Source organism: Falco punctatus (genome assembly GCF_963210335.1).
Source record: "Falco punctatus genome assembly, chromosome: 10".
In the NCBI taxonomy this organism is placed as follows: Eukaryota; Metazoa; Chordata; class Aves; order Falconiformes; family Falconidae; genus Falco; species Falco punctatus.
In genome coordinates this window covers 1,384,509-1,406,623 of record NC_137590.1, presented here as the reverse complement: position 1 = coordinate 1,406,623, position 22,115 = coordinate 1,384,509, and the positions used below count along the sequence as shown (strand labels likewise).

Here is a 22,115-nt window from a genome sequence, read left to right as displayed (position 1 = left end):
TCATGCTTAGCTTGGATCTTAATGCTAGGTGCAGCCTTGGACCTCCAGACAGAGCTGAACTGAAAGAGGTTCAGAGGGATTGATGCCAAAAAATCGGAGACAAAACTCTCTAATAATCAGTTTGGAGTTTCAGAAAGCAGGCATCGTTTATTTTTGGCCCCGGATATACAGGGGATAATTTCCACCCAGCATGCATACTGACTTTATTCACTGTTTATCTTTATATGGCTGATCTATACATGTAAATTACATTTCTGAGAAACTATTAGCATATGCATTACAGTTCCAAGAACGATTTATCATATCTACAGTGTTACTACACTTGTGGCCTAATATATTGGGGGTCCTCTGATGGGTCATCTTCATCCTTTCTTGATCCTCTTCGTCATCTTCCTTTTCTTATCCTTTTCCTGACCTTTTCTTCTGGCCCTGTTTCAGCACGCTTGGTTTATGTCTTGGTTTTGGACCAGTTCTTACCTACTTAATAGCTAAACTATACAATGCAGCATTCTACTAGTAGCTAAATGACATAATACAGCATTGTACAGCTCAGCCATGTCACTGATACGTTAGTTACAACATTTACAGTTAAGCACACTGTTAAACTTCCCCCGGTATCAGTGCCGTGGCCCAGGTGGCAGTGTCCCCTCTGTGGGGACACCCTCACATCCTGCCCACGTGGTCCTGCAGCCTCTCCAGCACACCTTGCGCCCTCCTCAGTACCTCCTCCTCATCCACGCTGTGGAATGCCTCCTCAGGGGTGGTGGGGAAGCGGTGGCAGCTGGGGTACTGTGTGGCCTTGCCATCCACGCCACAGCCGTGCAACCACTTCACCTCCTCTGCCAAGCCCTTCAGCTTCGGCTGCGCTACCTCCAGCCATCGGGCCAGCCCCACCAGCCCCATTCCGGCCTCAAAGGCCTCACCATGGCAAAGTATGGCAGCCACCAGTGCCTTCTGCAGGGTCTGGTGCACCTTGAAGAGGACCCAGTTGGGGCAGCCGCGTCTGAAGTCATTGTAGGCTGCCTGCAGGTCGCTCTTGGCCTGCCGCAACCACCGCTGGGCCTCTGGGATGGATGGAACTGGGGCCATGGCCGCCTCATTGCCCAGCTGGGAGCCATGGCGGTCCTGTCCCCAGCAGGGGAGGTAGAGGTCCTGTGGCACCTTTGGCTTCTTGGCATCGCACAGCTGCCAGGAGGTTGCCAGGCCACGATGCACGCTGCCATTCACCTCTGCCACAGCCTCCTCCTGTAGCCCCTCCTCCAGCTCTGGTTCCACGACCTTCTCTGGCTCTGGTGCAGCACCCTGCAGCGCCACATCATTCTCCTCCAGAACAGTGGCCACTTCCCCTGGCGTCTGGCAGACCAGCATTTCACGCAGCACTGACAAGGCAGGTGCCTCCAGCTGTCCACCCAGGATGGTATTGATTTCCTGCGCCAGCGTCTCCACGATCCTCAGCTGCTGCTGGCCCAGCACCAACTCGGCATGCCGGATGTAGAGGAGCCGCTGGGTACCACCAGCCTGGCACACGTAGATGACCCGTGACTGCGAGCTGCCCTCCACCTTTGCACCACAGTGGACCAGAACAGTGCGGATGTCCTCGCAGCACTGCACTTTCAGCTGCTCCAAGGAAAAGCCTCCGTCCTCCTTCACACTCATCACAGCTCTGTGGCTCTGCCACTGGAGGAGGGCCTCCAGCCCCCTCCTAAAGCACGGTGATACCAGGAGGGTCTGCAGACGCTTCTGCCCAGCGCAGTGAGAACCGTAGCGACACGGCCGCAGTCTGCGCTCCTCCAGCTGCTGCTCGGTCACCTCCGAGAGCAACCGTGGCTGCAGGCGCTCCGGTAGCATCTGCAGCAGCCACCAGGCGTTACACCTAACCCCTGGTAGTTCAGCCATAAACACAAAGGTCCTCCCCAAGGCCCTACAGGTATTTGAGGACACGCAGTCATTGAAGTACAGCCTGTGGGATGACTCAAGGCAGTCAGCAGTGCTCAGCAAGTACAGCTCAGCCACAGTGGAGAAATCAGGGAGTTCCTGTGCCTCCTGCAGCAGTTGGAAGAAGCGTCGTGTAGCCAGCAGGACTGTATTCTTCTGGATAGCATTGAGGATCCCACTGGCTTGGCTCTCCTGGTGGATTTGGGTCAGGACGTAGCTGTAGTGAGTCAGTGTGGGAAGCAGGACCACCCCAAGGTGTTGCAGGAGTTCCACATAGAGAGCAATGCAGGGGTCAGGTGTGAGGAGGTAGGGGTAAAAGTCAGCCTCATCCAGGAGCGAGTTCACCACTTGCGATGGCATGGCCATGTCCCCTGACTTGGCCAGCACCACAGGCAGTGAGGCGAGGTGCTCTGCATCCACCTCCTTCAGATGGGTCTGCAAGAAGTTGTACACCTTCTGGAGTACTCTGGCCCGTGTGTTCACCTGCTCTGGTGTCTGGCAGGCTGCCCGGCAAACCTTCTCCAGGTTGGCCACCACCAGGGCGGTAGGTATCTCCACAAGGACTTCCATAGCCTTCAGGTCATCCTGCTTGAGTGTGAAGGACTTTGGCAGGATGCTGGCTGATGTCCACAGCAGCTGAGCTACATCCTCTTGGCAGTAGTAAACACTGCCCTTCAGGGCCACGGGCTTAGTGCAGGCTGCAAAAGGGGGGTGGAGGTTCACCAGATCTGGGGGAATGTCCAGTGGAGGCACGAAGCGGATGGAGGCAATTTGCTTCAGGAAACCCATGGATGAGGGATCATCCAACAGGGTGTTAAGGTTGTTGAGCATCTCACGCTGTTGCAGCTGCAGGTCTTCAGCATGGCACCTTGCCCGAGTGGCTTCATACTCTATCTTTTTGGCCAGTGCCACAAAATCCTGCACAGAGAGGGTGGTGCACACACCCACCTCAAGCAGGAAAGCTGTAGCAGCTGTACGGTTGTAATCTAAGTCCACAAAGAAAGACTCGGGCACGAAGCGGTATTGGAGCTGCAGATTGCGGAAGGAGGGTGTGTTGTCATAGAAGTAGGAGGCCAGGCGCAGCACACCGTGGGAGTCGGGTATAAAAGCCACAGTCTGAAAAGCTTTCACAGCAGCTTCCTTGAACTTAATGTCATAGGGGTGTTGCAGGTCAAAGAATAAGCGCAAAGCTTCCATAAGTTGTTGCGCTGTGAGCTGGGACAGCCGGGGCAGCACTACAGACTTAAAGAGCTTCTTGTCATCTGTGAGCTCCCACTGCAAATCCTTGGCCAGCAGCTGGTGGTTCCTGTCTGCTGTAAGCAGCAACATGTCCTTGTCCAGGCTGTACAGGGCCAGGGCACGTGGGAGCTGGCTGCTGAGCAAGAGCACCTTGCGGTAGGGTTTCACGGGGACGTACTCCCCATCATGCTTCCTGAATAGAGGCAGGAGCTGGAGCTGCTGCTGTGCCGACAAATCCAGTTTTCCCTGCACAAAGTACAGCAGAGAAGTCACATCCCACTCAGTTAAGTCCTTCCAGTGGAGGTCAGCTCTGGTGCCTGCCAGCCAGGCCACCACAGCCCTAGGGTCTGTGGCCTGCAGTGTCCTTGCCTGCAGGCAGGAGAAGGCAAAGCTAGAAGGCAGCAGGGACAGCTGGAGCACAGGGATGCCCAGTTTGTGCAGCACCTTGGCCACACCCCTGTCACAATTAAAAAGAACATTGGGGAGGGAGGACAGTGGCAGTCGCTGCTTCAAGTCTCTGTCACGCCCCTGAACAGGCAGCACTTCCAAATCCTGGAGATGATCCATGAATGAGTCCATATTGGTGTTTATCTCTTCTTTGGTCATTATGACTGGGTAGACCACAGCGCTGAAGAATCTCCACAGCTCCTTAAGCCACATCTGCCCCTCTGTGGTCCAGTTCAGCTGAGCCAGAGCCTCCTGGATGAGCGGTGTGGCCTCCAGGAGGCCCAGCATCTTCACAAAGCAGGGCAGGACCAAGTCCGAGATCGACCTGTGAATGAAGAGGTGGCAGTGGCGGGGAAAGAGGTGGGCAAAAGTGCTGTGGAACACTGGGTGGTGGGTGCTGAGGGCGTTCAGGCAGCCGTCTTGTGTGGCCAGCAAGGGAAGGCCTTCCAGTTCTAGTTCCACTTCTGCCTTGTCCGTGCTCATGGGCTCCAGGCAGTGCCTCAGCAGGATGGAGCAGCTCTCTGCTGTCCTTATGGGTGTCTCAGCCAGCCTGCACGGCACAGGGAGTGCCAGGGCCTTGAGGAAGCGCCGGAGGGAGTCTGGCTGAAAGGCAATGGCGTCCACATTGGCTGCAATGAACTCCTTGTAGATATGCCGCAGGTGGGTGAATGCTGGCACCAGGTTCATGTTCAGGCGCTGCAGCACCTCCTGGAGAACTGGCTCAGGCTTTGACTCGAGGAAGTATGGCTCTGTTAGCACATCCCCACCACCTGGAGATGCCCAGGTCATTGTCACTGTGCTGTCAGGTTGCTTCAGGTGGTACACAGGCACCAGGGGTAGGCGTGCACGACTGAGGTGCCTATAGACTTCCCTCACCATGTTTTGAAAGGTGGGTAGCACCCCTGTCCCAGCAGGGAAGAAGTGGAGGTAGTGGGAGGTCAGGCGCTTCTGGCAGTCTGACAGAGACTTAAACTGGAGCCCTTCAGGCTGCAGGGCTTCCCACTGCCTGGTGAGAAAGGCACAGTACAGGGGAGGCACCAAGCGCCGGAGTAAGAAGCTATTCCAGGCTTCCTCTGTGCTGCCTGTGTCCTGGCGGAGATTGCGCCTGGCCGCATCCACAGCGAAGTTGGCATTGATGTGCACAGGCAGCCCTGTGGTCAGCGGCAACGGGAGGGTGCAGAAAGCTTTGCCCATGACTTTGTCCAAGTGGGGCAATGGCTTCAGGCAGGCAGCCACAGCCCCGTAGGGCAGCCGCCCAGGCACTGGAGACTCCTCAGCCCCTTCCTGCACCCCAATTTGGGACATCACCCTCCACACACTGCTGGCCTTAGCCGTGCTGGTTTTGATTGTCATGATATAGGAGAGAGAGGTGGGGCTGTTCCCATCAACAGTTTGGCTCAATCTCTCTTGAAAACCCCGTCTCAGCTCTGCATCACCATTTCCCAGTTCTGTGGCAACCCGCAGCCTCTCCAGTGCCTGTTCCCCATCTGGGGGGATCTCAGAGAAAACCACAGTGTGGAGGTGCCGGAGGAAGAGCACCAAGTCCTCTCCTTCCTCAGCCAGTACTGTCTCCATGTCCCTGAGGTCTTGGTCCCGCACGACCATGCCAGACACCCTGGAGATGGCAGCCCCACTTGCAGTGCGAAGAGGCAGCCGGAAGATGACACCCTTGTTCAGGTTGAAAAGGGAGGGTAGGAAGGTGCCATAAATGTCTGGAAAGGTCTTCTTGAATTCAGGGTTGACAGCGAACATCCCACCAGGACTCTCCATTGTGGCATTAGGCACATAGTAGAGATGGGGATCAAAGACACACAGTGCACTGTCTCCAGTAAGGAAGGCTGGGCAGTCAGTAAAGTGGAAGACAGTGTTGAAGCCAAGGCCATATTTGCCTGTGACATCCTGCCGGCCTTGCTTGCTACCCACCCCCAGACGCTGAATGCCTTCGATGTCCTGCTGCTGGAAGGGGCTGTCATTGTAGATGCAAAGGGCAGGGCCCTGCAGGAAGTTCCAGTTGTCACTGAAAGTGGCATCCGCTGGGTGCTGCCGGCGGTCCCACACAAAGTGCACAAGCCCTGCACCAGCATCATCTGCATTCTGGAGCAACTCTGTCACTATATCACGAGCAGATGCCGGGTACTCACCCAAGATGTTCTTCAGCCGTGTGGGCAAGTCCTCATGGGCACCAAATGGCTGCACCCAGGAGTTCAGGTCTCCAGTGAGCAGCCGGTTCCTCTCCAGCGCCCGGTGGCGTGTGGTAGGCACCCCACAGCGCAGGGCTGTGGCTCGGGACAGCTGTTCGTGGCACAGCAGGACATCTCTGTCCACCGGCATCCATGGCGTGTCATTGAAGCAGAGCTTGTCGCATGAACGCAAGATGCCCTCCTGGTCAGGTAGAAAGAGTTGCTGGGTCTGGTAGGCATCAAGCTCTTTGTCAACTGCCATCAAGCCAGAAGACACCAGCTGCAAGGCCAGAGCCAGCTCTGCGGCAGGCAGCGGCTCCCCAGCGTACATGTCTGCCAGCGTGCAGAGCACTCGGGCATAATCCTCCCAGGCAAACGTGTGGCGCAGCCCCACACACTCCCAGAGCTGGCTGTAGGGCCGGTACTGCTCTGGGAGCTGGTGAAGGTATGGGGCAGCCTCAAATGACAGCCTTTCAGCCACAGCCATGACGGGCACAAAGCAGGAGCCCACCAAGATGAAGGGCTCCCTTTGGGCCACTGCAGAAATCACTTCATCACAGCTGGAGTGATCTCTCTGGAGCAGCATGTCCAGGTACCTGTAGCAGCTGTGGGTGCTGTCCTGCAGGGTCTCCAAAGAGAGAGCGTTGGAGCTGCGGCTCAGTGCCTGCAGCTGCTCAAGGACTCTAGCTGCTGGTGGCTGCCGGTCCAGTCCCAAAAAGGATGTGACCTCCTTAGGGATGCTGAAGTTTTCCCCCAGCATTTTGGAAGCCAAGACAGGGTGGATGAGTCCCACTAGTAGGGCATGGAGGTGATGGTAGAGCTGGGCAGCTGGCAACAGCGCGTGGTCACCAGTGGGCAGCACAGCAGGGAGGAGGGGCACAGTCTGGAAAGCTGCCTGCGTGGTGTTGTCCACCCTCTCCTCCACTGCATCCTGAAGCAGCTGAAGGATGCATACAGCCCTCTGGCAGGCCTGGGCATGGTCCTTGGTCCAAATAAGCTGCACTGTCTTTGCCCGCTCCAGCAGCTCTGGCAGAGTCATCCTGTCCTTAACCATGCCCAACCTCTCCAGTTGGCTTAGTATTCCCGGGGAAAGGAAGGCATCCCCCATGGGGAAGCGCCCGTCCTTAGGGTCATACAAAGTGGCAGTGCAGCCTCCGGGATGCACCAGGTGATTGATGAGCTGCAGGTGGCCATGAGGGGTGGCAGGAATGCAGGGCACTCTCTGCAGCACTTTGTCCACATCATCATGGGAAATATCCAGTGCATGGAGAAGCAGCGGTTCCCGATCAACAGCAGAGAGGTCTTTCAAGTTGGGAAGCACAAGCTCACAGTAAAAGCGGGGCCAGTCATAGGTGCCAGCATCCACTGCCCTCCCGAGACCCCTCTGCACGTGCTCTGGCAAGTGCACAGCTAACAGGGGACGGGGCAGGGTATTGGCAAAGACACGCTGCGCAACGGCACCCAGCTTAGGGTGTCTGACCACAGCCTGGTGCAGGAACCGGGCATCCTGCAGTGAGCACCAAGAGCAGCCATCAGAAAACAGCCTGGGACCATCCCTGGCTGCCATAGCCTGGTAGAAACCAGTCACAGCCTCCACATAGGGGTAGCGGGCAGTGTTAGAGTCCGGCCAGAAGACATGGTATTCATAGCTCTTCAGCTCACCTGCCTCATGCATGGTGCGGAGCTGGTCCAGTGCCTGGAGCCAGGCAGCTGGCACAGCATTGCGGAGCAGCACCCGGTTCCACTTGCCCTGGTGTGCCGTGTCCCACAGCCCCTTGCGATTGGAGAGGATGCTGAAGGCCCCATGCACGTGGATTGGCAGCCCTGAGTTGACTGGCATGGGAAGGTGGCAGAAGACTCGCCCCTCCTCGGCATCTAGACGCGGCACCCACTTACCATCTGCAGTCAGGGCCAGGGGAAGGGCCACGCCAGCCATGGGAGGCGGAGGGTGGAGCCCTGCCTGCCTGTTCTGATGAAACAGTTCCAGCAGCTCCCCATCACCCTGACACACCAAAACTAGGTAGTGCCACGTGGTCTTAAATGACTCCTCGCAGGCTGTGAACTGCTCGATAGCTGCCCGGCTTGGGGGGCCCCCAGGGGCCCCCAGGTCTCGGATCAGCTTTCGCCGTAGCATGGCCAGAGGCATGGTGTCCCTCGCAGAGGTGGCCGTGTGTGGCAGCATCTCCAGGGACATCTCCCTCACTCCCTTGAGGAAGAGCAGCAGGAGCCGGTTAGAGCCAAGGAAGCTGGTGCCAAGGGACTGGATGCGCTCTGTACCAAAGGCCTCTGAGCAAATCTGTGACTTTACAGCTTCCTCTTCAGTGCGGAAAGGCAGGCGGAAAAGGCTCCCTGGAAAGGGCCCTGGCTCAGGCAGGCGGCACCCAAAGATACCGTGGTAGGGCCAGAACTGCTCTGCAAAAGCACGGAGGATGCATGGTCGGTTGGAGAAGTCCAGGCGGATGCCAGGGCAGCCGGGTCTGGGCATGTGCTTTCCCAGATGGGTGCCGTTGGGATCAAAGATGAGTAGTGTCTCCCCGCTCAGCACTGCTGGCACATCAGTGACACGGTAGACAGAGCTGAAGCCCAGGCCAAAGCGCCCAATCTGGCCTGCCTGGCCCTCCTTTGTAGCAGCCCCGACCCGTGTGATGTTACGGAGGTCATCCTCCGTGAAGAGGGCGTTGTTGTAAGCCCAGAGGGCTGGGCCATGGCAGGCAGCCATGCCAGGGTCTAGCAGCCCAGAGGTGGCCTTTCTGCAGCATCGGAGGTCCAGGAGGAAGCGGCACACAGTAGCTCCAGCATCCTCGGCATTCTGGACCATCTCTGTGAAGAGGTCGCTCTCCTCACCATACTCCCGGAGGATGTTGCGGAGCCGTAAGGTGATGGCCTCAGAGGGACCACAGGCTGTGAATGGCTCTGGCCCCAGCACCCGCGTACTGAGCAGCTCCGCACCAAGGAATATGGCTGTGCTGGATGGCACCGCCTCATGCACCACCTCCTGAACATCCTCCTCTGGCTCCAGGTCCATGTCCAGGTACACGGTAGAGGCAGCTGGGCGGAGGGCAAAGCCTGAGCCCTCCAGGATCCTCACAGGAACCGGCACGGTGCCCTCACCCCGGTGCCCTCGGCTCTTAAGCCACTCCAGGACAGCTACAGCCACCTGCAACTCTGCTGCGGTGCCAGCTCTGGAGCTTCGGGTGTCTATGTCCTGCCCCAGGCAGCGCAGGGCCGCAGCCGCCCTCTCCTCACTCACCCTCGCCCCCACGCCCCAAGCCCTGAAGAGGCAGCTGTAGGGCAGGAACTCAGGGGGCACGCAGGGCACCAGCTTCCCCAGTTCCGGCACCAGCTTCCCCAGTTCCTGCTCCAGCTCCTCAGGATAGCCCAGCACGGCATCACGTGGCTGGGCAAACCCAGCCCCAGTCCACACCACAGCATCATCTGGGGCAGCCCCAAAGGTCTTCAGGTTCTCCTGCATGTGCCGATAGACAGGCTGGAGTGCACGAACTACCTCACCCACATCCCTGCACCCTACCAGCTTTCTCAGCTGCTCCCACACTTTCTGTGGTGGGGGAGGCTGGCTCAGCCCCAGCTTCTGCTCTGCCTCTGGCACAAAGGCATCTGTCAGATGCATGGCCAGCCCAACCAGGGGCTGGTACTGGGCGGACCGCAGCTTCCTGGGGGGCAGGAAGGGCTGCGTAGGATTCCTGGTGCACTTAGAACGAGGCACCCATGGCAGGGCCTGGAGCTTCCCAAGATGTTCAGCGCTGAAGCCAGCCAGTGCCTTGGGGCAGTTGCAGACCTTGATCAGTGCCTGAGCCCTGCCCAGAGCCGCTGCATCATGCTGACTCACGCTCGCTGCAGCCTCTAGGATGTCAAAAGGCGTCAGGCACCCCTCACCCTGCCGCAAGCCCAGGGCTCTCAGGGCACGGAGCACAGGCGGGCTGCGGAAGGCAGCAGGAGGAAAGTGCTCAGGGCCCAGCAGCGCCCGCAGGGTGCTGTTGCAGGGGTCATAGAGGTCTTGCGGACGTGCAGGGCCTTTGGGGGATTCCAGGAAGGCCAGCCTGCTGCACGCCTGCTGGAGCGGGGGGCTCTGTGCAAAGAGTACGTCTCCGTGCTGCAGCACCCAAAGCAGCAGAGCCTGTTTCTCGGCCACCAGCCCTGCATAGGCACCCCGGGCCACAGCCCCGATGGCCTCCAGCACCATGCAGGCTGTACTGACAAGGGGCTTCTTCAGCCTCCCCAGGAGCTGCCGGTCAGCTTCATCCCGGCACTGCAACATGGCCTCTGGCAGCACCACATCTCTGGGCAGCTCCAGCCCTGGCTCCAGCACCGGGGTGGCACTGGCTGGCACCAGCCCTGCGGGCTGTGGGGCAGCCAAGCAGGGCAGTGGGACAAAGAGGGGCAAAGCAGCCAGGGTGGCACTGTCCTCCTTTCTTAGGGATGGGAGGTCTGCCAGGTAGAGCCGGAGGGAGTCCACGTCTGAGGCAGGCAGCGAGGCCAGGCGGGAGGCCACAGCTGCAGCCCCCTGCCTGCCCAGGGCCCGCAGGGCGCCAAGTGGGGATGCAGGCAGGACATAGTGGGACAGGGAGCGCTGCCACACACCTGGCAGCACCACTGGGCAACCCAGGACCTCCAGCACAGAGGCCACAGCAGGTGGCAGGTGCTGGTCCTCACCGGCCTGAAAGATAAGACTGGACTGGGGTATCAGTGGAGCCAGGCAGATGCTGGGGGCATCCAGTGGGGACAGGGGGACGAGAGGGAGCCCCTCCAGAGGGCCCAGGTCTTCCACGTGGTGAGCCAGGAATTGCCACAGGGCTGGGAACCAGGAGGCTGGGGGCTGGGGAGGGCCTTGGGCTGGGCACCAGGTCACTGGGGTTGAAGACTGGGATGTCCAGGTCGGGGGCAGAGCCAAGCGCAGGGTCTGGGCAGTCACGGCTGGGTTCAGCAGAACCAGGTTGGAGAAGAGCCCTGTGCACAGGAGGCAGAGGCTGGGTGAGGAGTACGTGGGACCTGGGACCTGGCAGGGAAAGAACCTGAGATCTGCAGGTGATGGGGCAGCGGGGAGGATGGGAGGACCTGGGCTCTGGAGGGCCACTGGATACCCTAATAGGAGGAACAGTGGAAGCCCAGACTGGTGGGGATGGAGGAGATCTGAGAGGGAAAGAGGTGTCAGGGGTACCAGTACTGGGGGGCAGAGAGGTCCTCAGATGGGGAACAGAGGGAGACCCAGGATCTGAGGGAGCACAGAGGGGATGGGGGGTTGTGGGAAGAAGAGCAAGGACAGGGGAGTCCCTGGAGACACAGGGAGACATGGGATAGGAGAGGTGGCCCTGGGCTCAGACAACACACCCCAAACCGGAGGAGAGACAGTGGGACTTGGGCTCCAGGGTGCTCTTGGGTGGATGGGGGAAGCCCAGAGAGAGGCCTCAGACAGCGATCGGGGACCCCAGGCTTGCACAGGGAGTATCAGCGTGGTACAGGGAGATACTGGGGCTGCAGAGGAGCCCCAGGGGGTGCCTAGGGGTGCTGGGGTTTAGAGGGAGATCAGGGGACCCAAAGGTGGTCCAGGGACCCCCTGTGTCTTACCCGCCTTGGCAATGCCTCGCAGGAGGCTGTCCAAGCCCGGCTCCAGATCCGAGGGCAGGAAGGACCCGGCCAGGCCGGGCAGGAGCTGCCTGTGGGGACAAACAGAGGTGCTGGGGGATGGGAGGGGGGACGGGGCTCAGCCCCCACTCGGTGTTACCAGGGGAGCAGAGGCGGGCAGTGGAGCAGCCACATGCCCAGGTTCAACCACAGCCCCCCACTTCCAGCTGAAGAGCATGGGGCAACTGGCTCACCTGCCCACTCCTGCTGGGAACGGGGCTGCGCACTCACCTGGGGCAGATGGATGTGTCCACATAGACGGTGGCTGATGCAGTTCCGAAGGTCACGAAGGTCCCATCAGCACGAGGCAGGAGGGGGAGACCCTGCAGTTCGGCATGGTGCCCATCCCCAGCCACGTAGCGCAGCAGGGAGAGCCGGTCGGTGGCTGGGAGGTCTACAGCCTCACGGTGCCGCAGCACCTCCCGCACGTGGCCTGCCGTGGCCTCCCGCACGCCCTCTGCCATCCCCAGAGCCAGCACCCTCCGGACATGGGCTGGGACCTCAGCCACCGGCTCCCCAGCTGCCACCAGCAAGGCTCGGACTGCCTGCCGTGCGGCCACGTCCCCCGCCACCTCCGGCAGCAGCACAGCCTCGGGGGCCCGCAGCTGCCCTGGGGTCCCCTCCGTGGCCGGCACCAGGCTGCAGGCAGCTGCCAGCTCCCGGCAGATGTGGGTCACCAAGCTGTGGATGCGGCCACAGCTCGGCATGCTCTCGGGGTCCGGCCAGATGCTGTAGGCATCTGCGTCAGACAGAGACATGGCCACGGTAGCCATGTGGCTGTAGATCCGTGGCAGGAGATTAAGCAGCAGCAGAGCATTCCAGCGGGCATCATCCTCACCCTCCTCACCCTCCTCTGGCCAGCGGAGGTGGCGGCGATCATCTGAGAGGGCAAATGGAGCGCTGGCATGGACAGGCAGCCCTGTGACCATCTCATCTGTGGCTGGCAGGGGTAGGAAACAGCACAGCCGCCCCTGGCAGGACCCATGGAGCGGGTGCGCCAGGCTCAGCTCAGGGTAGCATCCCAGCCCTGCACCCAGTGCCACGGTCGGCCCCTCTGTGGCCCGACCTGTGGCCACCAGCCACTTGCTGTCATCCTCCACCCCATCCCCATGCAGGGACACCAGGGACCATGTCAGACTCAGCCCTTCAGCCCCTGATGGCCCTGGGACAGGGAGAGGCTGCTGAGATGCCACAAGGGTCCCCATGCATGTCTGGACCCCATCAGGGGCCACGTGATGCAGGGCCACCCGGCAGACATGGCGGAGGAAAAGGAGGGCCAGAGGGGCCTCAGTGAGGAAGGTCTGGAGAAGGCTGCGGAGGCGCTGAGGATCAGAGACGCCTGCAGTGATTCTCGAGGGTTGCCGGCGGAGGGGGAAGCGGAAGAGGGTGCCTTGGGGAGAGCCACGGTGCTGTCCCACAGCTTCCAGCCCAGCCAAGAAGGGCTCGAAAAGGCCAGGAAGGTCCTGGGTTGCAGAGATGTCCCAGCGGGCACCGGCACCTGGCAGCACCTGGCATTCAGGGTCCAGTACTCCCAAGGATGGATGGCTCAGCACACCTGGCAGGTCTGGGGACAGGGGAACCGTGAGGCCACAGGGACAACATGGACACCACTGCCTCCCCAGATCGTCCCAACCCATCACCTGAACTTGAATCTTCAAGTTCAGCCCCACAGTGCCTCCCATGGTCCCAAGCTTAATCCCAATTCATCAGTCCTCCCTCAGTTTGCCCCTGCAGCCCTGCCCTCCATTGCCACACAGCCTCCCAGTGCTTCAGGTTTCCTCACTTCAGACACAGCCCCCCACTTTGCACCCCCTCGGTGCCCCCCAGTGGCCCCTGGCACGTGTAGGTCAGTGCCTCCAGTACAACCCATGTCCCCAGTTCAATTGCAGTCAAGGTCCCCAGTGCTGCTCACCAGTGAGATGGTAGATGGAGGTGAAGCCCAGGCCAAAGCGCCCCACGGTGCTGGGGTCCTTCTGCTTGTGTGACACCCCCGGGTGCAGGAGCCCTGCCCAGTCCCGGGGGGACATCAGGGCGTCATTGTAGGCCAGGAGGGCTGGGCCTGGGGGGTCAGGACCATAGGTTAGGGGAGACTTGGGACATGTATGGAGGATTGTGACCCTCACTCAGTGTCCCCACAATCTCAGTCCCCCCTGCTCCAGTCCCACAAAAGTGCCCCAAGTACCACTGAGCCCTCCCAGTATCCTCAGTGCCCCCCCCCCCCGCCATCCCAGAACACCAGGATTCAGTTCCTGCAGTCCACTCTGATCCCTCTTCAATTCACCACCAGTATCCCCCAGTCCTCCCAGTATGTGCCAATGCCACCCCTGCACTTTGTCCAGTTTCTTGCGGCACCCACAGCGCCTCTCACCCTGGGTGCCTGCCAGCCCTCCTCCAGCGATGTCGAACTCCCGCTCGTCGGACACGAACACAACCTCGTTAGCGCCAGCATCGTCCGCGTTCTGCACCAGCTCCTGGGGTCGGGGTCAGTGCTCAGCCCGGAGGGCACCAGCCCACCTTCCCAGCAAGACCCAGGAGCTGGTGCTGGGCAAGGGCCACCACCCACAGCGGGGCCCTGCGGTCTGCCCAGTGGGGCAGGGGGTCTCACCTTGAGGATCTGCCCCCCATCAGGGTACTTCTGCAGGATGCTGTGCAGGTAGTCAAGGAAGGTGGGTGCCTGCTGGCAGAAAGCCTCCCTGCAAAGCAAAGAAACGGGGCGGGGGGGGGGAGGGGCAGGAGGGGTAGCCTCCATGGGTAACCAGGACCCCCATGTCCTTCTCAGATCCCTCATCCCCCTCCTTGGGGGGTGTGGGAGGGTGTCAAGGACCCTATCTCCTCCCAGGACTCACTGAGCCAACCACTTCCGAGGACCCCCGACCTCCCCAAAGCCCCCGTCTCTTCCTGGGATCCTCCAGCAACCCTCAAACTTCCCCGTATCCCCCAGCAAGCCCTGAGCCCCCGTAGCCCCCACCTCCCGCTGGGACCCTTCAGGTCTCCCCACTACCTCCGGAGCTCCCCGTCACACCAACGCCCCCAGTCACACCGGAACACTCCGGCCACCCCGCACGTCCCTGCATGAAGTACCAGTGCCTCCCCAGCGCCCCCCACTCACGGACTGGGCTGCGTGCGGGCCATGGGGACGCCGCGGGGACGATGTACCGCTCCCACCGCCGCGCCCCGCTGGCCAGGCGGCCCTGGCCCCGCCCCCGCCCCGCCCCCGGCCCCGCCCCCGCCCCGCAGTTTCGTTTCCCGGCACTCAGCGCCGGGGAAGGGGCGGGCCCTGGGGCGTGGCTGTAGGGCGTGGCGAGCCGGAGGTGGCCGAGGAGCAGGGAGAACGTGGGGGCAGGGCAGCGGGGTGGGGAAGAACGTGGGGCGTGTCTGTGGGGTGACGGGGGCTTTGGAGCGTGGCTGTGGGGAGGGGGGAGCACGGCCGTGGGCTGGAGGGCTGTGGTAGGACTGATGCGAGGGAAGGCTTAGCAGGTCTCTGGCCTGCCAGTGGCCCTGGCCAAGAGGAGACTCGGGGTGACCTTGAGCCCACCCAACTCCTTCAAACAGGTCACCTCTTAGAGGGCTGGCCCTGCCTGGTGCCACAGACCCTATGTGGCACGTCCCCATGGACAGGCAGCTGAAGACACCCCACAGTCACAAGAACTGTGTGGGGACAGAGGGGATGGGAGGATACGAGGACCTGGAGGGCGCTGAGAAAAGCATCTCCGGGGACACAGGACCCTGCAGAGTCCCTGAGCCCAGGGGCGGTCAGGACAGGGGGCTGCTGAGGGATGGGGGCAGTGAAGGTCTGTGCTGCGGACTCAGCTGGGCAGAGCTGACCCTATGGCCACCCACAGGGGTTTCTGCGTGAGGTAGTGTGGCATATGAAGACAAGGACCCCAGATGAGACCCTTCATGACATACCTAAGTGCTGGTTATATACAATCACTTACCCACCCCAGTTCTGCCCTGAGCCAAGCCTGTGTGCAGCAAAGCACCTTTGCAGCCAGAACGCTCCGCGGAGCTGTTGGCTCCCTCCGCGCTCCTCCAAGGAGCCCTCCCCTTCCCAGAGCAGGACTGGGGCTGTGGGAGGCTTTGGGCAGCCCCTCCTTGCAGGCAGGTGTGCACAGAACTGATTTGCAGGTGAGCTCAGAGAGGCAGATTTAGTGCTAATTGCTTCCTCACTACATTTTAAGGCATAATCACTCTGCCACCTGGCACCCAGACGATGAGCAAAGCCTCTTCTCAAAAAGGGCCCTTACAAGGCAGGACCAGGACGTGTGTCCAGGTGGGGAATACGGGACAGTACATGTGTCAAGGATGGGGAGGGACCAAGACGTATCTGGGGGCAATGTATGGGAGTCAGACATGCATCCAGGAAGACGCTGGACCATGATATGCATTTATTGAGGGCAACTACCTCAGACCGGGGCCTCACAGACCCTCTTCATACACCCACCCATGCATCTGTCTGTCTCTCACCATCTCACTACAGGGTGCAGGGTAGCACACCAGCCAGTGTCCACAGATTGCCTGGGGGGAGGTTACAGGGGGCCATCAGCGCTGAGGACAAGGCTGGGAGGGACAGGGACCCCAGGCAGGTAGTTTCTGGTCTCCTGCCTATAACTGGCCTTGAGAATCATCTGAACTGTCCTGAATGAAGGGGCTGTATCAAATGGATCTTGGGGACCACATGGAGATCATTTGCACTGTATAGATCACGTGAGACCAATTTAGGCCACGTGGACTCTTTGTATGGAGAGCACGGGAAATCACACTGACTGCGCTGACGAAGGCTGCAAGGATATGGTCTTGGAACGTGTCAGGGCAAGAACACCTAGGACACACTGCCTTGGGGTGAGTGTAGGACGACTTTCAGGGAATGCAGTGGGGCACCTCTTCAGGGAAGCCTTCTCACCTTTCTCCTGCCACCTTGCTCCTGACCACAGTGGTTTACAGGTCAGCGTTTTGTGGCTTCATTCCCTCTCCATGCAGAGTCACACTGGGCTCTTCATGCCCATGAGCCTCAGAGCTGTGGTGGGACTGGGGACAGCATATGCTATACGTGCCGGTGCTGGGCTGTGATGTTCCTCTTCTGCAGGGATGGAGATGGGGCCCCCACCATTGCCAGGACCCACTGGCTGGCCAGGGTGACAGTGGGCCACGGGTCTGCTGCTGCACCAGAAGGATGGAACCAGCTGTCCCACTGGGGTCCCATGGCCCCTAGAACTGGCAGTTGTTACATTACATGATAAAAAGCTCATCTGCAGGTACACGGAGCACAGACGAACCAGGGCCAGTGAAGGTGTAACTGCTCAGCAATAGTGACTTGTATCCAAGCAGTGACCTCGTAGGGAAGGTGAGGGTGTCAGACTGCAGAAGGGGTTAAACTGGCTGGGAGCAGGAATGCCAGAGACTTTGACTCCTGTTGTCAGGGAGTGAAATTTCCTGTGCTGATAAGAGCTGCAGCAGCCCTGATGCAATGCTGGCCAGTAGAGCTGGGGGGTGAACCCATGCCTGCAGGATTGGTTCTTCAGTGCTGCTGCAAGTGTGTACAAGGAACTGGCACGTGCTGCATCTTTTCAGACTCTTTGTAGAACCGATTAAGGTGGCAAGACTTGGCCCGATGCATTGTTCATTAAAGCCTTTTATACTTGAGCTCAAATTCACCTCAAGGGGGTCGGTAAGGGGCACGTCCTGGTCAGCCAGAAGGGAGCAGGATGAGGCTGTTGGTGCTGTTTGTGTGAGAGTGCTCCGTGTGCCCGTATCGATCTGTGTGGCTGGCGTATAGGTGTGCATGCACCTCTGTCTTCTGGAAATACACGTCAGCTCCACAGCTGTCAGCTCCACAGCTGTCAGCTCCACAGCTGGTTGGACCTGGGGGCGTGGGGTGCGGCAGCCTCCTCTGCCTCAGGCTGCTGGATGCAGCAGTCCCTAACAGTGGAGAGGGAAAAGCTCTTTCCATGGTCCCACACCCTGGACTTGCACCCAGAGGTGATGAATGGTGTGAGAAAAGGCTTGGTGGAGGAAGGCCCAGGAGTCCAGCATGCCCATGGGGTTGGCCTGGTGGCAATGCCACCAGCTCTGTCCTGGGCTGGTGTCAGGACAGCAGGGTGAGCCAGGAGCTTGCTCTCCACGGGACACTGATGCAGCCTGGTGTCCCCTAGTCCAGTGTGGACAGTGGAGGCCATTGAGATGAATGAGCCCAAAGGGGGGCTGTCCAAGGAGATGCCAAGAATTGGTCAAGCCTGGGGGGGCAAAGGGGGGTTAGACAGGAGATGGGGCCAGAAGAGGTGCCTCCAGAAAAGGAGAAGGCCACAGGGCACCCTGCTGTAAAACTTCTACCCCATGAAATCTCCAAGGGAGACCAAAAGGGCTGAAGGGAGAAGAAAGAAAAGGGTAGGAAGGGTCTAGGGGGACCACCTCCGGGAGCCCTAGAGAAGCCCAGTGGCCAGTTTGCCTTTTCCCCCTAGACAACAGCCACACAAACACTGCCTGCCCAGCCCTGAGCCCTGCAGTGTTGTTCCTGCTGGGGACAGTTGTAGCAGGGACTGTGCCCAGCCGGACGGCAGGATGTCCCTGCCCGCAGGTGGCAGGGTGGCAGGGAGCTACAGATGCCGCAGCCTTCAGCAGCGTGGGATCCCTGGGCAAGGTGCCACCTGTCCCACACTGCTGCAGTCCCACAAGCCATCCTTACCCTGCCCTCCTCCCTCCCACATTGCCCAAAGGTGCAAGCAGCTTCCGCTGTTTAATTAACCCCTCATTGCCACAGGGACTGCTGGTCAGCCCAGACTAGCTGGCAGCTGAGGGGCTGGAGCCCAGGCTCCAGGTGTGGTGGAAGAGAGCAGTTATTTGGAGTGAGGACCTTGCCGTTGCTCCAGCATAGGACTGGTGAGCCGGGATGGATGAGGAATGGCGCCAGTGCCACGGAGTGGATCCAGACCTGTGGGAGATATTGCTGTCCCTCCTCCAATAGACAATATAGGCCAGGTGGGATAAAATGGCCCCTGAGGACAACAAAAGGGAAGCCAAGTTGCTTCCTTCCTATTCTACTCCAGAACCACCAAACCTGCTCCACAGCCTGGATGAAGCCTATGGCTGGACACAGTGTCCTTTCCTTCTCTCTGACCTGGTCTGCACTGCAGCAGGGGGACACCATGCAGGGTTTCTGGGCATGACGAGGCAGCCTGACATGGTGCAGAGGTCTTCCTGGACCTCGGAGAGATGGGATTTGCACAGCATGCGGTGGCAAAATCTATCCCAGGTCCATCAATGCTGCAGGAAAGTGGGGTGCCCTGTCTCTGAAGGGATGTAAAATTTACGTGCTATCTATAGTCCCCTTTTTCTTCTGCCTTATTAAACCAGCTATTTTACGATGTCACTTGTTGGAGCTTCCTCACCAAGATTCAGAAAGAGTCCTGCGCTGTCTCTTCTCGCCTTGATTGCAAAACATCACCCTATTTGGCAAGGGCCGACAGGAAACTATTTCCCCATCAAGTGACCAGAGCTAAGAAAGAGAAACAAAAAGGTTCCCATAGCTTCTTTCCTAAGGTCCGCAGGATCATACGATCAGGTTGTCACGGGTGTCCAAGCCCTGGGCAGGTGACTGGGACATTCTGGTTCCAGTTCAACCATCCTAGCCTCACAACTGTGTCTGCAGAAACCCAAGCCGTGCAACAGAAGGTGGCCTGTGGCAACAAGGGCATTTCAGGACCCACGAGACACCACGCAGCTGCTCAGCGCCTCCAGCCAAAGCTTCCTCCGAGGAAGCCCTGCTTGAGCCGGAAGGGACATGGTGCTGCGCGTGACGCAGGTGCTAGCCTTCGGTGAGTGCCAGAGGCTGTGTGGGTTCCCAGAGGGTGACATGAGGTGTCTGGAGACTCCACAGAGCTGTTACACAGCTGTTTCTCTTGCAGGTGCTTGGCTGGTGGCACAGAGCAAGGCTACATCGCGTGAGTATCAGGAGGCAGTAGACGGGGAGGTTGGACACATCTTGGGTCCCCCACCCATCTGCCAGGGCTCTTCCCCAGCCCCACAGAACAAAACCCACCCTAGTGATTGGGGCCAGTGGCAGGCTCGCTGCAGGGCGCTGGGGGTCCCCGTCCGTCTGGCAGCACCTCTCTCCAAGTGCAGGTTCCCCCACAATCTCCGTCTTCCTGAAGCCGCCTGGGGTGATCCCACCAGGAGGCTCCGCCACCATCTGCTGCAGTTGCCAGCAGGACAGTGGGAATTTCGTGCTGTACAAGAACGGCCGTGAGTTCCGTACCCTGCAGCTGCGTGGCACCAGGGCCGAGTTCCCCATCTTTAATGCCTCCCACCAGGACGCGGGTGCCTACAGCTGCCACTGCCTGGGTGGAGGCACCGTGCTGGCTCGCAGCGAAACCCTGGACATCATGGTACAAGGTGAGGGGTGTGCTGTTACCCCCTCGCGTGGGGTCAGACGCCACATGGGCGGAGCAGGATGCAGGTAGCCGCTTGGCTCCCCCGTCCGCATGATGGGCAGGGACTGTCCCCTCTTACCTGGCTTGGAGAGGTGGGGACCATCTTCACCTCCACCTCAGCCAGGTGGTGGGGCGATGGAGATTCCCGGGGGGCTCCTGGCTGCATGTCAAAGCCCTGCATGCCTTCTCATGCCCTCTCCTCTCCCCACAGAGTTCCATCTACCCAAACCTACCCTCTCAGTCCTGCCTGGGCAGGAGGTGGCCACAGGCACTTATGTGATTTTCCGTTGCACCATCGTGCACCCCAGTGCTGGCTGTTTCCTGTACCTGGAGGGCCAGATCGAAGCCCTCAGCCTGCTCTCAAAGGAACGAGATCATTTCAACCTCTCCAGCGTGCATAAAGGCAATGGGGGCCGCTACAGCTGCCAGTGTTTCACCAGGGATGCTTCCTTCCAGTGGTCCGCGGCCAGCAAGCCGCTGGACTTGGTGGTGAGAGGTGAGCCACCCCCTGCCCCCTCCACGCTTTGCTCCCTTCCTGGCATCTGCTGCCTCTTGGGGGAACCAGAAAAGAGGGTGTGGGAGAAGGCAGTGGCTGTAATAGGGTCCAGGCAGAGGCTTGCAGCCACCTTCAGATGTGTTTGGTCCTTGGCAGCTCCTCAGAGACCCTTCAGATGACCTATAGACCCTATAGACACCGGGTTCCGAGGCTACCAGTTGTGGGGCAGGGGGCACCTACGCCTGCTCCCACCAGCCCCAGGGCCGGTGTGGGTCTGGCCGCAGCCCAGTGGTGCTGGCTCTGCGGTCCTGTCCCGCGGCCTTTGGTGCCCCTGGGTGGGGTGACAGGCTGGAGCCGGTGGGTGGGGGGTCCCACGGGCAGGAATGCGGGAGGCAGAGCCGACAGGAGCCCTTGAGGCTCCCTACAAGCTTCCCCCTGTCCCTCTCCAGCCCAGGGGCTCCCCGGTGTGCCCCTTACCCACACGTGCCTGCTTGCCCTGGCAACCCCCGTGTGCCCCTGCCACCCCCTCGGGCCCCCCTGCTGCCCCATGGGACTCCTTTGGCCTGGGAGCTCCCGGGGGGGCCGGGGGGCTGCTCCCGGGGGCCCACAGTGACTGTCCCTCCCTGTCCCCAGCGGACTACACCCGCAGCAACGTGGCGCGCCTGGCGCTGGGGGCCGCGGTCCTGCTGCTGCTGGGGCTGCTGGTGGCCGCGGCCCCCCCGGCGCTGGGCGCAGCCCCCCCTGCGGCGGGCGGCGGGCGGGCCGGCGGCCCCGGCACTGGGACCAGTAAAGCAGCACTGGGATCCCACGCTGCCGCCGCACAGACGGGTAATTGAACCGCCGCTCGCGAGCCGGGGGGCGGGGGGGGCTGCGGAGGTCACTGCGGGCGGGGTGGGGGCGGTGGGGGGGGGGGGGCGCTGCGGAGGTCACTGCGGGCGGTGGGGGGGCGGTGGGGGCGGGGGGCTGCGGAGGTCACTGCGGGCGGGGGGGGCGGTCAGTGCGGGGGGGCTGCGAGGGTCACTGCGGGCACGAGGGGGGCGGTCAGTGCAGAGTGGGGGGCTCCTGTGGCAGCATCCCCCAATAACCAGTCCCTTGCCAGCCCCACGGACTGCCATTGCTCACATTCGTTTATTATTTTAAAACACTGACGAAACACATCACACCATGATCTATATATATAAATTTACTTTTATACAGATATAAATTTATATATATAGAACCTTTAAACCTCTGTATACTCAGGACATAAAGTTCCAGAATAGCTTCACTGGCTACAACAAAAGTATTTTTGTTATGAAAAAACAAACAGGAGGTGCGGATATCAAAAACGTGGGGAAAAAAGAAATTAAAAACGAGTGCAAAATGAATGAAAGTGCAAAAAAGCTTTTGTTATCTTAATCACGCTCCTTCCAAAATAGCCCCCCCCTCCCTCCCGGGATGAGCGAGCCGCAGGCAGCGAGGGAAGGGGCTGCTGGAGGGGGCCAGGCTGCAGCCCTCAGCCCCTCCCCCCCGCCGAGAGCCCCCTCCCCCAGGTTCAGGAGCCACCAAGCACCATCCCGCTTACAGCCCCACCCCTCCCATGCCCCATTGCACCACTGCAGGCAGCAGCTGCTCCGAGTCCCCCCTCCTCACTGGAGGGTCTCTTTCTTTTCTAAAAGTGCTTGTGATCAAATGGTGATGCCGGGGGGGGGGGGGGGGGGGGGCAGAGGCCGGCCGCTGCGTCTGGCGAGGGGGACACGGCCGCCCTCCTTG

The 22,115-nt window shown here is 60.3% G+C and overlaps 2 protein-coding genes across 3 annotated transcripts; one reads left to right on the top strand and one right to left on the bottom strand.

The window, feature by feature from the left end:
• Window positions 1–115: 115 nt before the first annotated feature.
• On the bottom strand, window positions 116–14,904 carry LOC308070918 (sacsin-like). The gene is made up of 7 exons (XM_080405662.1): window positions 14,551–14,904; window positions 14,047–14,134; window positions 13,810–13,912; window positions 13,354–13,500; window positions 11,673–13,005; window positions 11,385–11,473; window positions 116–10,766 (listed from the first exon to the last, which is right to left on the bottom strand). Exons 1-7 carry the CDS (start codon window positions 14,571–14,573, stop codon window positions 664–666), a joined length of 11,886 nt encoding a protein of 3,961 aa, XP_080261788.1. The 5' UTR covers window positions 14,574–14,904; the 3' UTR covers window positions 116–663.
• A 2,095-nt stretch (window positions 14,905–16,999) lies between these two features.
• Window positions 17,000–21,735, top strand: LOC308070929 (osteoclast-associated immunoglobulin-like receptor). Of its 2 annotated transcripts, XM_080405688.1 has the most exons (7): window positions 17,000–18,999; window positions 19,087–19,252; window positions 19,328–19,378; window positions 19,560–19,829; window positions 20,079–20,363; window positions 20,997–21,191; window positions 21,606–21,735. In XM_080405688.1, the coding sequence occupies exons 2-7, from the start codon at window positions 19,219–19,221 to the stop codon at window positions 21,623–21,625; spliced, it is 855 nt and encodes a 284-aa protein (XP_080261814.1). In that variant the 5' UTR covers window positions 17,000–18,999; window positions 19,087–19,218; the 3' UTR covers window positions 21,626–21,735. The 2 variants fall into 2 exon arrangements, with proteins under 2 accessions (XP_080261814.1, XP_080261815.1); XM_080405689.1 differs by lacking the exon at window positions 17,000–18,999 and having other exon boundaries at window positions 19,006–19,252; window positions 19,343–19,378.
• Window positions 21,736–22,115: the final 380 nt, after the last annotated feature.